We start from the raw sequence: 16,033 nt of genomic DNA on the forward strand, positions 1-16,033 counted from the left end.
TTAAGTGTTAACATTTGCGAGATGATTGATACACCTTATTTGAATGCTATGGCATCGTAGCATATTACAATTGGGACTATATGATCTATATGAAAATTCTACCTGAGCCAGTGAATCGGGTTCTCCCTACGATGTGAAAATTTCTTATTAACATTGTATGGGATTACTCCGCTCTAAATCAAATCTAAGGGTATGTAATAGGTTAGTATCAATGCCTGATAAGTGATCCAATAGAGACAATTTCTCATGAAACATACTAACCACATGGTTGGTATGTTCCAGTTCGTCAGGATTAGCACTTTTAGAAGCAAGAGAAAAGGTGTCTACCACCTGTTTAGCAATTACAAGTAAACCCTCTATAATGCTAATAGAGCGTGGAAGTATATAATCGCAGTCTGGATGCTGAGGCGAGTGGACGCAAAATGCGTGGTGCAAATCAATATGGTCGACTATGGTTGCTAATAATTTGGTAAGAATTTTCTCCGGTGGTCGATCCAAATCAACTGTCCAGCTCCTGTTAATTGGTGCTTCAGATATACAATGTTCTCTACTGTTCGACTCACACTCATTTGTTACTATTCCGTATCTACCTGGATCCAGAACGCCGTAAGTAGATGGCACCACACCGTATATAATGACAACAGTATTGATATACTTCAACAGCGCCTTTAATAGACATGCTTCTATTCTCTCTACGAGATCGCGAATTGACCTTAATTGTAAAATATTAATATCGTCTGGGTGGGGATTCCTCTCATTCGTGCATCCAGTAAACCACTTATCGTGGAATGGACTTATTTGCCCCGTCCCATACAATGTTAGCAAACATTGGAACTCCTTCCTTAAATTGCTGATCACGGCTTTATGGCATACTATAGTAGCGGTCATACAGAGCTTATACTCCTTAGGGTTAGAGTCCACTCTTCTAACAATTTCTTCCACAGCTTCCTCAAAGTATTCAATGATGTAGACGTCTCTACTTACTTGTAGATACATGAGCTTTGCTATCTTTTCAGTTGTTAACTGTTGCAACAAGGAAGTAAGTTTAGATAGAATATTTTGGAGGAATATAGGGCTAAATTTATGGCTGCTGGACGTTGATTCTGTTGATGCTAAAGTCAACGCCTGTTCATCATTATGGGTGTTTTTATTGAATTCATCTAATGGCTGGCAAGAACTATGCTTAAATTCTAGCATCGTTTGACCAATCATCTCTACCTCATGGGACATCGAATGATGTAGATTTTTTTTGCACCTTTTTGATATCCACCGGCATATTTGGTCATATATCAACAACATGTTTGCATATTCAAAAGGAAGATATCCGTCAGTGGACGACGTGTCCTTCAACATCCCGCTTAACAGACCACTCCATCGCTCAACACTTGCTAGGGAACACTCCCTGGAGAGTATAGTGAATAAATAATATCGTTGCGCTTTGGTTAGCGTTCTTTGGTCGTAAGACTGCAGTAGTTGTTCGATGAGCATGCGTTGCGCTCTTACTATTAACCTTATAAGGGAATCATTAGTGTAGGCCTCATGTAGTGTAGGTAGTGTTGTGTGATTGGTTGCACCCTTTGCGATATCAGAATTTGGGTTTATTTTAAATTTTTCTATCGACTTTGGATGCTCATCAGTGGGTTTTTGCAATGGATTGGCCACTAAATGCCCATTTTGGACGCTTTTGTTATATAATGCGATGCTGTCATCGTGTTGATCTGGGATAGTGTCTTTACCGATATGCAAATGGTATTTTTGCTCATCTATTTCGCATAAACGTGATATTGAGATAGGGACCACATTATCCCTGTCCCTCACGAACCTGTGTAATGGCTTCTTGATTCTTGCCAATAGATCCAATATTAGGAGGCATTCCTTATTAGACAGGAAAGTTCTCTTGGTTATAAGTTCCTTGAGTAATCCTCTAGCTACTAAATCATATTGAAGATCATCTTCCTTTATCTGCTACATTATTACGATATGCTACTAATTTATTACAATGTTTATTCTTACCTTTGTTGAAGCAATATCTTGTCTGTTACCTTCTTCTTGCCTCTGCTTGTTAAACAGCTTAGATCTAAGTCTAAGTCGTTTTGCTAGACTTTGAAATCGCACCAGCAAGTCTACATTTCTGCTGGACAGAAACTTATGTAATTGGTTGGAAGGTTTATGGTACTTGAGTACCCTGGAACATACTCGCATTTCCACATGAGGTTAACATCTCCAACAGATGAATGGAAATTTACATGAAGTATAGATTTTATGAGTTTTGCAGTAATTAGGTCGGGTTTTGTGGTACACATCACATACTGTGTACCCATTCTTGGTTTAGGAGCACATTAATTAACAATGGGTACCATTTGAACCATTTTTAAAACTCTTTACAAAATATATCCTTAGATTCTATTTAACTTAATCTAGTCGATGCTGGGTTACAAGCATCCATATCCCTCGGCATCATCGCCCTCGTCTGATGTGACCTTCTATGCGATTTCGTGTTGATATAACACGTTTTGTGTTTTAAGACCCGTTACACACACGTGTTAACATGTTAAAGATTGTTATATTGCGTTTGTGCTGTATATAGGTAGCTTTTAATTATGCCACGTGCTGAGGTTGGAAGCCAAAAATGGCTTGCCAACAAGATGAAGGCCAAGGGCCTTCAGAAGCTCAAGTGGTATTGCCAAATGTGTGAAAAGCAGTGTCGTGATGAGAATGGATTTAAGGTAAGCTTGTTGTAATGTTATATATGTGCGTTACATGGTTTTTATCGAACATGTATGCGTTTACGTCGTTCTACTTCGAATTATTAACATCATGCTCTTATATTACCTCTGATCACGATTTTTTCAGTGTCACAGACTATCGGAAGGTCACCAGCGTATGATGCAAGTTTTTTGTCAAAATGCAGGTCGATTTATGGACGGCTTCTCTCGTGCTTTTGAGCATGAGTTTATGAAGTTGATGCGCACTCGTTATTGTAAAACGAAGATATTGGCTAATTCCGTTTATCAGGAAGTGATTTCTGACAAGGAGCATGTGCACATGAATGCAACCGTTTGGGTTACTCTATCGGAATTTGTACTTTACCTAGGTCGCAGCGGGAAGTGTAAGGTGGAAGATTCTCCACGTGGTTGGATGATTGAGTATATTGATCAGGATCAAATACGTCGTGACCAAGATGCTGCATCGCGGCGTAAACGGGAGATCTCGTTGGAGCAGCGTCACCAGCGCTTGATTCAGAAGATGGTTGAGGAGGCTCGTGCTCGTGGTGGGTTCCAGGAGCCCGAGTATACACCTTTAATGAAAGACAGTGATGAGAAGCTGTGCTTTGACACTAATTTGGTCAAATCTAATTCTGAGCCGGCTCCTAAAAATAGCGGCAACATATTCAAAGCCTTATGTAAAAGTGCCATATCAAGCAAGGACCCTAAAAAGGATGCGAGCAAAGGCTTAGGTGAAGCCACTAATAATCACGCTTCCACTGAGATGTCTTCTGAAACATCGGCAGACGGGTCAAAGAATTGCCAGGTCACATCAGTGGCAAATTCGGATAGTAGTTCAGGCGTGAAAAATGCACCTCCTAAACGGAAAAGTGCCATTGAAGAGTTGTTTGAAGAGCGTTTCATGAAGCGCCATGCCAATGGTAGAGGAAACACTCCCGCAGTTGTTCCCCCAAAGGACGCTGATTCTGCATCTGGCAATAACAGTTGGCTGATGAGAGGAATTCACGTGAAGGTTATTTTAAAAAGCCACCCTCTGTACAAACACAAATGCAGGGTTATGAATGTAGTTAATGGGTAAGTTGCCATGTGCTTCTTTTCATTATAATCAGCGGACGTCAGGCAGTGATCCAGGATGTGCAGGGTTCTAGCAACTACCAAATAGACGTTGATCATATTGAGACCGTGGTTCCCCCGGTAGGTGCCAACGTTGTGTTATTGCGAGGCCCTAATCGCGGGCGCACAGGCAAGCTCATATCATCTACACCGTCCGATCTGCAAGCTTCCATATCACTTGACAGCGGAGAAACCTTGGAAATGGTTCATTACGATGATTTCAGTCGTTGCGATTGAATGTTATGTAGCATTCTGTATAATACCACGCTCACGTCGCATTTCATCGGTTTTCCTAATGCGCGATTAAACAGACACGATGTAATATACCTCCTCATATTAGCATTGTACCGATCAATCCATTCCCTGCGGAGTATGTTGTTATATTTTTCTTATTTACCTCCTGTGTTTATAGTAGTTGAACTGTCCAGTTTTATCAAGCCATTTAAGTTCCTAGAGCATATGTGCCAGAAGCTGGAACCTTACTTTTCGGAAAAAGAAGCGCGAATGAGCTGTGAGATAAGGATACCATTCGACCACCGTTTGTGTTGGCACTCTCTTTTCATATATTGCGGCGCGCATTTCTGCTCCCATGCTCCTTGGTATCTGTAGTTAATTAGATTAGCATCTATGCTGTAGAAACGAATCCTACGGATGATACTTTGCAAGTAGTTCTATTCTAAATTTCCACGGACAACAGCATAGTGTGGATAGATAGTAGCATATATCTGGTGTACAGTAAAACTCACCCTACCAAGTATAAATATCTTTTGGTAGAATTCGTTCATAGGCATTTCTCTTATGCGATAGACTATTACATTGCGCCATGTGCACATTATGCCGAAATTCCCTATGCAATCTTGTTGCGTAGCTCTTATTACTTACTTAGAGCGTGATACTTGATCTGTTTCATGGGCGTCTTGTAGTTGATCACCATACTGTCTATATATAGTCTACTGGGATCACCATTGTACTCTTCGTATATCTTCTTTTGGGCATCGCTCAACTAAATACAGTGTGTTATAGATTGAACAATACCCACCGAGTTAAGTATGCGGTTGGTCCTTATCGTTGGCATGGCATACAACCAGTCGATGGCATCCTGTAGGTGTAGATTGGTAAGCTGCAGGGTATCAACGTTTGATTAACACAACATACAAGTTTAGTGTACAACTTCAATCTCTTAAGTCCAATTGGGAGACCGTCAACAACAAATTCCCAAATATTAGCGTCATGTTTACCTTTGACCTAATAATTCCATGCAGGCTATACTTTGATTCACATATACATACCGGTTCTTCTTCGGGATCTATCACTTTAGGAACTAAAAATTGACGTTTGTATCTTGCTTTATTCAACTTTTGTATATGCTTCTTGCGCCATCTATTAAATATAGCTACAATATAATCCAAACTCACTCCCAAAACCCCTTCTTTCTATAGTACGGGTTTTTAATCCTTGCATTTTTGTTTCGCAGGCCTAATGCGTTTCAATTGTTAGTGAAAGAAGCTTACCAGAGAATGCGCGGCAGCCATGATTGGCACATGTTGCCTCCCATGGGAATGGCCACCCTGATGTCCACAGCTGCCGTACAGAAAGTGCTGCTTTTAAAATAGATTGCATATGCTACCGTTATACAGAATTTAAAATATGTGTTGCGCGATAAGTACACCCTTTGGTGTGTTACGCGGCTCAGCCGCACTAGCATTATCGGCTCTACACCGATATAAATGAGCCAACGATATTTAAAAATAGCTTCTTCTCCTGACTGTTATTGAACATGAGTGGTATACAGTTGCCGTTTTCAGCAAGATGCAATGCCACTGAGTTGTCAAAACTTAGTGAAGTTCCCTGTGTTTGGACCCTAGAGAGCTCTGCTTTTGTGTGTAATATCTTTCTGATGGCATCGAATTTCATTTCTCGGACCTGAATGGTTATATACATCATATTCCTCACTCAATGTGTACGTGAGATTTCGGCTATAACATACCTGGTCTTCGCACGCAATTCTAATTAACGACTGATCACAGTTGACCTTTAATGTACATGCTAATTTGCTTCCATCCTGTAGACATTCTCTTATGGATTGGTTTACTTACCTCAAGCATAACCATTACGTTGACTGAATTTTGTAGTCTATCTTTGAAATGTTGCTCTGAAAATGAATGTAATACTGTTTTACAATTATACAGTACATATGAAAACTATTCAAATGCTAAACTCGATATACATAAACATGTGTACGTGGTATCCCAGCGTCCACTAACGGAGTGGATGCACATATATTTAGACATACCCTCAATCTCAAATTCGTACCCATCTTGTTTGCAATCGTCGAATGCACAACAGGAATCGAATATTCTTAATATACCGAAAAGAGAAGATGCCATTTTCTTGCTATTTCCGATATGCATCTAATGTGTTGAGGTAGCCTAGTTCAGCACCTCGTATTGTGCTGTGCAAGAGTTAGGGCATAAACTATGTTCTATTATTGTCTAAAAGAGTATACACACCAGGAATTATGGCGAGTTTTATACCCAATGGGGGCCTTCGTGTCACTGTACTATTACCTCGAGCCAAGGTTACCTTACACATGTGCTCTGATTGGTCACACCTCGTTTATTTCGAGTAGAGCGAAGCTTGTGGACTCTATTAGCACGCATTTTAACCTTGTATTTCATCGGGATGAACAGTAACGATGATTGTCACAATCATCAAGCAACGAAAGGTGTATACATGATTCCCTTGTAAGATAGGGCATGGGCATCTGACGACATAACCCTTAGTATGCTGTGATCTAATTGCCGATATTCAACTATTTTGGGGTTTCTCCCGGTACCTGTACCGCTTTCGTATCGATATCCATTGCCAATTCCTTCAGCATTGTGGTATTCATAGTTACCGCTCTGAATATCTTGGCGGTCTAAAGGAAAATGAGAATTCGCATTTTTCCAGGTGCTTGCCAATTAAGTGGCCTCAGTACCATGACTACTCATAACATACCTTGTGTACGTTTTTGCAGGAATCGATAATAACTTTACCTGCTGCTGCGTTGTTCATATAGAACAAAGTAACTGCGATATTGTTCAGAACTAAATTTTCACATGCAGTGACCACTGAGCTTGGTTCTTCATCTTTGAAGAGCGGTAAGGTCGCATTAAAAATACTATAAGCGTTATCAAAGTCGCCGAGCAATGCGCTACGTAACCCACGGTATATCTCCGTAATTTTCGATCCGGCTTCTATGGCATTTTCTATATGTTTTTGCGCGTTGGTTATGTCCCCAATCTGCATCGGAAGTTGCATATCATATAATGGTTCATACCTGAGTGTACACCAATGCTATCATGGCGTTTATGACGTGGCTCATTTTAGAATGCGCTCTTTGCATTGATAGGAGCTCAGTCAGTGCGTCCTAATATATTTGTTGTTCTTACTAGGATCACCTACCGTCAGCCTCTTCTCACTCATCAGAATGTCGATCAATAGTAGTCCTACACATACAATGCGTGAATCGTATACTTCACTTTGTTGTGGATTCTCCGACAACTGGTGTTCAAGGTATTCGCGCAGGCTATAAAACCTATCGAGCGCCGTGTACATCGAACCCATGACATAAGGGTAGTAACAATACATCAAGTAGAGACTAAAGGGGCACATAGTACCTCTGCGCCATATATATTTCTGTAACATGTCGTACCTTCTGTCGCCATATTTATCAGGATAGCTTTCGTATAGCCACTTGTCACTATAAGGAGACTTTATCAAGTTGAAGTCGGCCACTACATTCTGGCTTGCCTGTGTACTATGTGACTAAAGAAGTCCCACATACATTCAGCTGTATATTGTAATAAATCCGCAAAGTGATCACTGCGATAAGCCGACGTGGATTCTTCTCATATTTCTACAAACAATTACAAAACTGCCAAGACTACATACGTATGCAAGATCCGACAGCAATTTGACCAGCTCTTTAATCTTATTCTTTTGTGCAAGACGGCGGATTTCCTCCACTATCTCACTTATTTGTTTCGCCATGTTATTCTCCTACGCATGTTAGCATAGTAACATCATCGAGCTGATTAAGGCATCACCAATCCACATACAGGCGGTAGTCACATGTACACTTGGTAACAAATGTTATCCAGTAACATTAAATATGGTACATGATAGAACAATAAATGTTTAGCAACATCAATATTGGCAGTCTATTAATCAATGAAACTGGTAGCCAATCTAGTGCAGTATTCAGTTTAACAAAGTTGGAGACAGTTACTCAATATGCCACAATGCGTTCAGCTTCTGTAATTAATGCCATTAGCTTTGTTGATTGTATGAATTGTGCCACTGTCACGGAATCCGTGACCAAAGCCAATACTCCAGAGAAGCCTACAAAAGCTTCCACTTGTGCACGTACTATACGGTGTAGATGTTTGTTGCTAAATGTGTATTCTTAAGGGGTAATTCGGTGTTAAATGGACATTAGCTGGGGTGACGCTATCCTTGACTCAAGTCTTGGAAGTAGACAATTTTAGCTTTTATTAAAGCGCACATATCAAGATCCTCGCGTGGTTTTATATTCGCCTATAGGAGGTAGATTTTATATAATTTAGATTAGCCATATGACGTGGGAAGTACAACCTCTCTGCCGATGTTGGATTCTGCGATAACGTCGGTTGAGGCTCTTACATAGCCTTTAGTGCATTTTGTAATGTTAGGTAGTTGATAATAATGTAATATATCATTGGGCAAATTTTAAATTCCGTCGAAGCGACTATTTACGTATGATTCAGGGTTACAACTTCTCCTTTACGTTAGTATCGGCAACATTGACGTTGGCCTATGGGCCACTTCCAAGCTTTTTGTCACTGAATACGGCCATTCCTACCGTTTGAGGTATGTCAGAACAGACTATTGCGTTATCTTCATACTGTGATCACTATACTGTCTACTTAGTGCGCATATGTATATGCAGTTTTAATGTGGCTATCAGATCTATATGTTCATATGTTTTATGTTAATGTGGAACTCGTAGTCAATCATTTGTGTTGCATTAGGATATAATAATGCTTTTCCCAGCGTTCTGCATACATTTCAATTATTTGTGTTACGGGTATTTATGCTAATCGGTGTAACATAGGGTATGACTTGTGTGTCTATTATTCTTTCGGTCAAATATTTTAAATAAGTTATAGTGACTATATAATATGGAGGCCAATGATGTGAACGACAATGTTGAGGTGGACATCGCCCCTGATGATGACGACATTACACTGGATAAGCCGGATGATGCAATGCAAGTAGAAACCAGTTTGGAAGTTGGTGACAGCCTTCCTATTACAGGAGATTCTATCGAAAGTGGTTCTGATGTTCCAATGGATGTAACAGACACCATGGAGTCTGCTGCGGCTGACGATGTTGACGCCCATAAGCCAAGCCCACCCAATGTGGCTGTTACCGATGGCACTGATAAACCAGCTGATACAACCATCCCCGACAAGGATGTTGTTTCTGACGAAGACCGTAAACACCTAGATGAACTTATGGGTGTGTTGGTTACTTTTGCGGAAAAGCTTGCCGATTCCATTGCTGAGGACGAGGATGAGGAGGGAGCTGTTGAGGTGTGTTAATTTTGTACTAATTATATCCTATATAGGAGGACGAGGTGCCTTTTGAGCGCATAGCTGACCACATTACTCACAGTCGTGTTGTCCAGCTGCTTAATCTGCCACCTGAGATTGAGGTTAACGCTATATGTGCCATTATAGGTGGTATTGACAGTATTGTGGTACGATGCTATTCTTTGAATCCTTCCGAGATCAATATAGTCTTTGTATCACCTGCGATAGCTGATGAGGCCCGTAAAAGGCTGGATAGTATGAAAGTTCACAATCGCACTATACAGGCCATCCTATGCATAGATGAGGAGCACATTTCTGAGAGGGTTCCCATGAGGCTTCATCCTGGCCCAGTTATCCCACCGCCTATTATACTACCACCTCTTCCTCCGGTTAAAATGCCTCATCCTATGAGACATCTACCCATGATACCACCAATATATCCTATACCACCTTTTCCGCCAAAGGGTGCGCCTCCCTTGCCAATTCGACCTCCGGTAAGGATCCCTGAGCATAAAGACAGGCGGATGCCACCTGTGCCACGCATGGTAGGACCTCCCGTGGAGCCTCATGGCAAGGGATTATTTGGGCGAAACATTCATAAGCGCATGGGCAAGTCTTTGATGGAACTTTTGTCTGCGATACCTCAGGTGTCGCATTGGTCACCCGATCAGCCAATGGAAGATCAACAGCGTAATTACGACGTGCTGAATAAGGACTACGGTATAATTAACCGTTACTTATTGGTAGGTGGTTTGCCTGGAGGCGTGACTGATGGCATCAATGAGGCAAAGAACTGGTTGTCCACTTACACTTCGAAGAAGGTAGAAATCGAAATATGTCGTATGGAAGGTTACGCTAAAGACCTAGGGTTAGCTTCGGACACATTCCTACACTTAACTATGCATCGCAGGACTGACTGCATCGACATTCGTTCTTTGTTAACCGTCAAATGCCCTGAGGTGATCTGTCGTTACTCTGGTCCTCGCAAGGCTTACGCTTCTTTGTGGATTGGCAATGTTGCGGATACTCTATCCTACTGCCACGATGAGCTTGAACTGAAAGATCTATTATCGCGTATTGGCGATCTCAGGACATTCAAGTATTCCACTGATAAATCATGTGTATTTGTAACCTACGGCAATAGTGATAATGCCAATAAAGCTCGCAACAGGATTTTGGGTGCGTCATTCTCTGGTGTTAACGCGTTGGGCCTTAACGTTGACTTTACTGTGGATGTACCTGGAAGCAGGTATGGACAAAAGTACAAGGCAGCGCCTGTGGATGCTCGCGGCAGTGGTGACAATGATCTTTCTCAGAAGCTAGGAGAGCGGTTATTATCAGCGCTACAAAAGCGGTCCGATGGTGACGTTGTGATTCGTCAATTGTTAGACGGTCGTGATGGTGATGCCATGAATATCCTTGCTAAGGGTTCATCTCGTTACGGCAGCTCCCGGGGGTATGAATCCCGGTATTCAGATAACTACAGGCATGGTAGAGGGGGTCACTCTTCACCATCTCGCACTCCTTGGGATCGTTCACATAAGCGTGGTCGCATGTCACCAGAGTACGATCGTGACAACAAGTATCGCAAACCAGGTCCCATGCATGGCAAATTCAGTCCTAATGGCCGTGACGACGACCGGAGGTCTCGCATACAGTCGCCTATATCACCTATTCCTAAAGAGCCTGATGAAAGTTCCGTACCACCGGTTGAGCCTGCACGCCCCAAACAGCCTCGATCGGTTGTTTGTGACCTTTTGAAGCGCGGTAAGCCGATATGTAAGGTATCAGCGCAGTATGTGCGTGGTGACATATCTCACAAGATACCTGAGATGCTCGATGTGAATCAGCGTGCCAATCCGGAACGTTTGGCAAACTACTTGCTAAAGGCCCCGGAGTTATCAATGTGGCAGCTAGGTGCTGAATGTAGTGATGACAGTGTGAAATACGACAGTCTGTGTGACTATTTGATATCGAAGAATAGGATCGCTCTGGTACAGGAGGGTCCGTATGATATATACATAGTACCACCTTCGGAGAATGCCACTCTAACACAGTACATACCCAATTCGCAGTTTATGTATGCCTTTGTGCTTCCCAAAGGCTGATACTTATATTAGTCATGTTGGTGTAGCGGTATTCCGCTGTGCTCGCAGGCACATGCTATAATGTCGTATATAGTTTTATCACGTGATGCCTCTGCGATGTGTTTGTTTATATCGTCTTCCAGTTGTTGCTCTCCAGGCTGCATGACTTGAATTTTAATACTGAGTGCAGCATTGGCGTACGATACCTTTTGCAAGAGCTCATGAGCATCAATCTCTAGTGTACAGCGCATTGAAGTTTTCTTTAAATCTTGGGGTGTGAACACGGCCTCAATCACCATTAAGTTTTCTGAGCACCGTATTTCCGGTGAGGAGCAGTGCGACAGGAATCCCAGCAGCTCGCGTTGCACTATGCGAATACGTGCACTTAGTGCTGATCCATAGTCCATAACTTCTCGTAAAAGCTCTATCAATGTAATGGGCTGCCTATCGGACATCCGATCCGATATCAAACGTGACGTCAATCGATCTACTCTTTTATTAGCAGCAGTAAGCAGTTGCGCCAGGGCAGCTTCCCAAACAGCAGCCGCAGAGCCTCCCCAACGTACACTCGGTGCGGTGAAAAATACACGAAGGCCACGACTAACTGCGTCTATATCCATTGTATCAGCCCAATTGACTTCCACGCCAGAATTGGGAGTTTCAAATATGGGTACTGGACTATCTGGGTCCAAAAAATCAATATCTCTTTTACTCTGGCTGTCTAAGGAATGCAGACCCGAGATGTCACGGTACAATGCGGTGGCACCGATTTCCGGGCTACCTGACGGCAATTCATTCGACCTGAATGTTGCCTTATGGCCACGTGGCTGTGGCGTTTGCTTAAATTCGTGATATTCTGGAGAGTCATCTTCACCAAGATGCATGACCGATCTTGTGAACCCATGGGTATCACTGCCGTTGTTATTATCATCACAGCGCAAATACACTAGCATATCAACTTCAGGGTTGAAGCGCTGTTCCAGTTTTATGCGGTGATATGCGATTTCATTTTGTAGTGTTGCATCTATATAGCCACTAGCAGCATTAACAAGGTCGTTTTTCCATGATCTCTTATAACGGCGTACTATACGATTGGTATTGACCTCTGAGTTGTAAAACACCACGACGCACCACCGTACTTGTGGCATTGAAGAATGCATGGGTACTACCTTGATACCTGTGGCGGCATACGCATTGTATAGTGAATCTTTCGCTGATACATATCGTTTTACATTATTGCGGTACATTTCAACATTATTTGCACGTTCCTCAAGCGATATAGCCTCCTGCTGTAACAAACGTAGTTTTTCCAACTTCGTTTCATGGATCTTACGCTGGTAAGATAAAAAATCCTCGCGCTTCTGTAGCATTCGCTCAAGTCGTTCAGACTCCTTGTATATCATGCAGTATGCCATGCGATTGCGTTCGATATGTGGAAATTCGCGTGTACATTCAGAGAGGCAGCTATAAACCTTCTCCTTGAGAGTTTTCACTGTATTGCACCTTTGTACGAAGGTATTAAGGATCGCTTTGGCCTCAGAAATCAACTTGATATGTGCCCCTGATTTGTTAAAGAGTGCCGGAGATGCAGCTACCATTTTCCCGAGATGTAGCATCACGGCTTTGTGTAGGTATTGACCTACCTTCTTCCAGTATATCCCACGTAAGGATTCGACGCGTTTTTTAAAATTAGCAGTATCTTCAGCGCTCAATGTAGGACGGCTTTCAAATTTGGCTCTTTTTTTCATTCTTTCAACATATTCTAGAAATTGTTGCGATCCACAGTTGTATTGACTCCTGACTGACTGATGTAAGAAGAGGCTAGAATGGAACCCCAAAAGCTGTTCTTCGTTATTTTCAATACCCACTTCTCGAGCATCTTGATTGCTTGCTGTTGGTACTTTGGGTGACTTATCTGGGTCCCGGGAGAATATTCCTGGTGTCAAAGTACCGCTAACTCTCGATAAGTACCTATCCACGCTTTCTACTAGTCCTGTTAGCTTGCTGAGTCCGGGACTCTCATCGTCTCTCTGCGGGGTTAAAAGCTTCATTGTGCGATCGGTGATCTCTTTGTATATAGCCTCGCTTATGGGTACTGTTTTCATATCATTATCGCCACCAATGGGCCGTGTAGAAACTACACTGTTATGGATTGGACTGTGATAACCTTGGGCATCATCAGTTCGACTTCCTAAATCACCTGAGACCAGTAATTGAACACGTTCGGAAAAGGACATGGGTTGTACATCTGGGTTAATATCAGTCAAATCAACTTCCATATGGCGTTCCGTAGTACTTCTAGACCTTGCCATGCGTTCAGAAGCGTCTATTGCATCAAACTGACAAAATGAAAAGTTATCACTTGTTTCTATGTTCTCGTCTTTGTTATCATCCATACCTATTTTAGAAGCGTCGCAGTGCGAGAATGTAAAGTTAAGCGTATCGGATGCATTCATATCCTCTGCTACAGGGTATTCCTTGGTGTGATGATCACCTTTGCAGATGTTACTGTGACAGTCAAATTCTGAGGGGTGTACAAGTCCCCTGGTGTCAATGTTAGGTCTGTATGGGTTAAAGTTGTCCGGAATTAAAAATATACTCCCCTCTTCTTCTTCGTCATTGTTAACAATACCACTTCCATTTGCGATGTCCATATGCCCAGGGTTACACATTAGACCGTATTCATTAGAGTTGTACTGTGATCCAGATTTATAAAGTTCATTGCATAGGTCTTTAGTTGCAATGTTGCTATTACCTGGATCGTTGATCGAATAATCACCACAATAACAAGTGTAATCAACTTCGTTACTTGAATAGTGTTGCACATTTTCACCCGCGCGAGGTATCCTTTCAGTGCTATGATGGGTCGAGCGCACACGACACTGCTGAGTCCACCTTCCAGTGTCATTTGATTCCATGTTCCTCATGGATATGTGTGATTCCATTGTTTGACCTACATCTTCCACTATCTCACCGTGAGTTCTTATGCGTGCAGGGCTGGAGAATGTAGGTTCTTGCGTATGGCGTTCAGCTCTTAAAAGGTCGTTGGCGCTTGGTTGGTGAGTGAACCATGCTTCAGCTGGGTTCATGCCTGTGGATAGTGTTGTTGACATATCACCAAATGAATACCGATTAGAACCCGGAGGAGTGGTTTGATCTGTAGCCCTCTGGAAATAACCAGCATCTGGTGGTGGTATAAATGTTGGTATATGGGAGTATCCAAGGTTACTTTCGGCATTGCCAGTGCCAAATGAGAACGACGCTCTAGGTTCTTGCATCGGGACGCCAGCGCAATGACATCCATCATCGGAGTAAGGCAATGTACCTACCACTACATCGCCATTGGCTGACATTGTAGACACTGTTGTTGAACCGTCTGCCGGAACGGAACTGTCCATTGAACGTTCAGAAATAGGGTCGATGGTGGATTCGGCACTGCCAGAATTGTCACCAAAACTGGTTACAAGTCCTACTGGGATTTCCTGGCTTTGTTCACTATTGTGATCCTCTTGTTCAACACTACCTTGGGTAGAACCTGTAGATGGATTCCGTTCATTGCTCACGTCGTTACATAATTCCATGTTGTCATATAAAGTTACGCAGTTATCATTTCCACTTCCGAGAACATCCATGGGCTGTAGAGCCATGTTACGGTCCGCATCACTAGAGAGTGGATGGCTACTATCAGGGATATCTTCTTTCGGTATTATGTCCATAACTTCGGGTTGTGAACTTGTGCAGCTGTTTTCGCATGTTGAATCACTGCCCATGTGTTCCACAGACTGGACAAGGGCATCTGCTAAAGACGATTGTGAGTTGCTGACGAACGATTCATTGGCAACTGGGTTAACACTGTCTTCAGATTCCGTGGAATCAGATTTTACTGATACACCCGCTTCTTGCGGTGAGTCTACTCCTGTCATCTCTATATCTGGTGGCATATTAGTCCCTCCTGGACATGATGGCAACTCAGAAGACTGCATAAGACAGCATTCCGATTGGATACCTTGGGAGTGGCGTGATTCCACCGGTTGAGGGATATTAGCATCCTGATTCATCTCTCCAAAGCTGTCACGTGATGAACATGACAGCATATCGTCAGAGCATACGTCAACTTCATTATTGCTATCGTGAATAATGTCACTGGAGCACTCAGGGACAGTCCCAGTATCTCCCTGGGGAGTCACAGGGTCTATAGACTCCGAATGCTCGTTGCTATCATTCATTTCCATCTCCAGACGTGCCAATATGCTTCCATAGTAAAGACTTCCTTATTAATCAATCCACGTCCATCACGCAAATGCAGGAGTACTTCGTGCTCCAAAATGTGCACAACGTCAGCAATGATAAAGATTCCTCATATTAAAAAATATCACATTAGAAGTATACAGAATCACGATGCGACCGGAACGTCACACATTACCACACACTATGGTATAAAATATGCGCTCCAATACGATATAATATATACTATCTGGCCTAAAATATT

The 16,033-nt window shown here is 42.5% G+C and overlaps 7 protein-coding genes across 7 annotated transcripts; 2 read left to right on the top strand and 5 right to left on the bottom strand.

Annotated features, from left to right (window-relative positions):
- Positions 1-116: 116 nt before the first annotated feature.
- Positions 117-2,272, bottom strand: BBOV_IV000840 (uncharacterized protein). Its single transcript, XM_001609200.2, has 2 exons — positions 2,014-2,272; positions 117-1,962 (listed from the first exon to the last, which is right to left on the bottom strand). The coding sequence occupies exons 1-2, from the start codon at positions 2,200-2,202 to the stop codon at positions 148-150; spliced, it is 2,004 nt and encodes a 667-aa protein (XP_001609250.2). The 5' UTR covers positions 2,203-2,272; the 3' UTR covers positions 117-147.
- A 93-nt stretch (positions 2,273-2,365) lies between these two features.
- Positions 2,366-4,151, top strand: BBOV_IV000850 (Domain of Kin17 curved DNA-binding family protein). The gene is made up of 3 exons (XM_001609201.2): positions 2,366-2,726; positions 2,854-3,800; positions 3,836-4,151. The coding sequence occupies exons 1-3, from the start codon at positions 2,601-2,603 to the stop codon at positions 4,074-4,076; spliced, it is 1,314 nt and encodes a 437-aa protein (XP_001609251.1). The 5' UTR covers positions 2,366-2,600; the 3' UTR covers positions 4,077-4,151.
- Positions 4,020-5,489, bottom strand: BBOV_IV000860 (Ribosomal protein L22p/L17e family protein). The gene is made up of 11 exons (XM_051767534.1): positions 5,351-5,489; positions 5,255-5,315; positions 5,129-5,219; positions 4,995-5,084; positions 4,879-4,959; positions 4,722-4,842; positions 4,586-4,686; positions 4,323-4,442; positions 4,237-4,289; positions 4,167-4,202; positions 4,020-4,131 (listed from the first exon to the last, which is right to left on the bottom strand). Exons 1-11 carry the CDS (start codon positions 5,457-5,459, stop codon positions 4,080-4,082), a joined length of 915 nt encoding a protein of 304 aa, XP_051623029.1. The 5' UTR covers positions 5,460-5,489; the 3' UTR covers positions 4,020-4,079.
- Positions 5,490-5,522: 33 nt separating this feature from the next.
- BBOV_IV000865 (uncharacterized protein) lies at positions 5,523-6,319 on the bottom strand. The gene is made up of 4 exons (XM_051767077.1): positions 6,133-6,319; positions 5,936-5,991; positions 5,827-5,901; positions 5,523-5,762 (listed from the first exon to the last, which is right to left on the bottom strand). Exons 1-4 carry the CDS (start codon positions 6,248-6,250, stop codon positions 5,553-5,555), a joined length of 459 nt encoding a protein of 152 aa, XP_051623620.1. The 5' UTR covers positions 6,251-6,319; the 3' UTR covers positions 5,523-5,552.
- Positions 6,320-6,366: 47 nt separating this feature from the next.
- Positions 6,367-8,079, bottom strand: BBOV_IV000870 (putative integral membrane protein). The gene is made up of 7 exons (XM_051767599.1): positions 7,776-8,079; positions 7,669-7,740; positions 7,537-7,634; positions 7,287-7,503; positions 7,162-7,251; positions 6,840-7,124; positions 6,367-6,759 (listed from the first exon to the last, which is right to left on the bottom strand). Exons 1-7 carry the CDS (start codon positions 7,872-7,874, stop codon positions 6,652-6,654), a joined length of 969 nt encoding a protein of 322 aa, XP_051623030.1. The 5' UTR covers positions 7,875-8,079; the 3' UTR covers positions 6,367-6,651.
- Positions 8,080-8,391: 312 nt separating this feature from the next.
- On the top strand, positions 8,392-11,600 carry BBOV_IV000880 (uncharacterized protein). Its single transcript, XM_001609204.2, has 3 exons — positions 8,392-8,732; positions 9,032-9,457; positions 9,493-11,600. The coding sequence occupies exons 2-3, from the start codon at positions 9,044-9,046 to the stop codon at positions 11,563-11,565; spliced, it is 2,487 nt and encodes an 828-aa protein (XP_001609254.1). The 5' UTR covers positions 8,392-8,732; positions 9,032-9,043; the 3' UTR covers positions 11,566-11,600.
- Positions 11,539-15,816, bottom strand: BBOV_IV000890 (uncharacterized protein). The gene has a single exon (XM_001609205.2). The coding sequence runs from the start codon at positions 15,774-15,776 to the stop codon at positions 11,574-11,576; it is 4,203 nt and encodes a 1,400-aa protein (XP_001609255.1). The 5' UTR covers positions 15,777-15,816; the 3' UTR covers positions 11,539-11,573.
- Positions 15,817-16,033: the final 217 nt, after the last annotated feature.

Source organism: Babesia bovis, assembly GCF_000165395.2.
Source record: "Babesia bovis T2Bo chromosome 4 map unlocalized Chr4_2, whole genome shotgun sequence".
NCBI lineage: Eukaryota > Apicomplexa > Aconoidasida > Piroplasmida > Babesiidae > Babesia > Babesia bovis.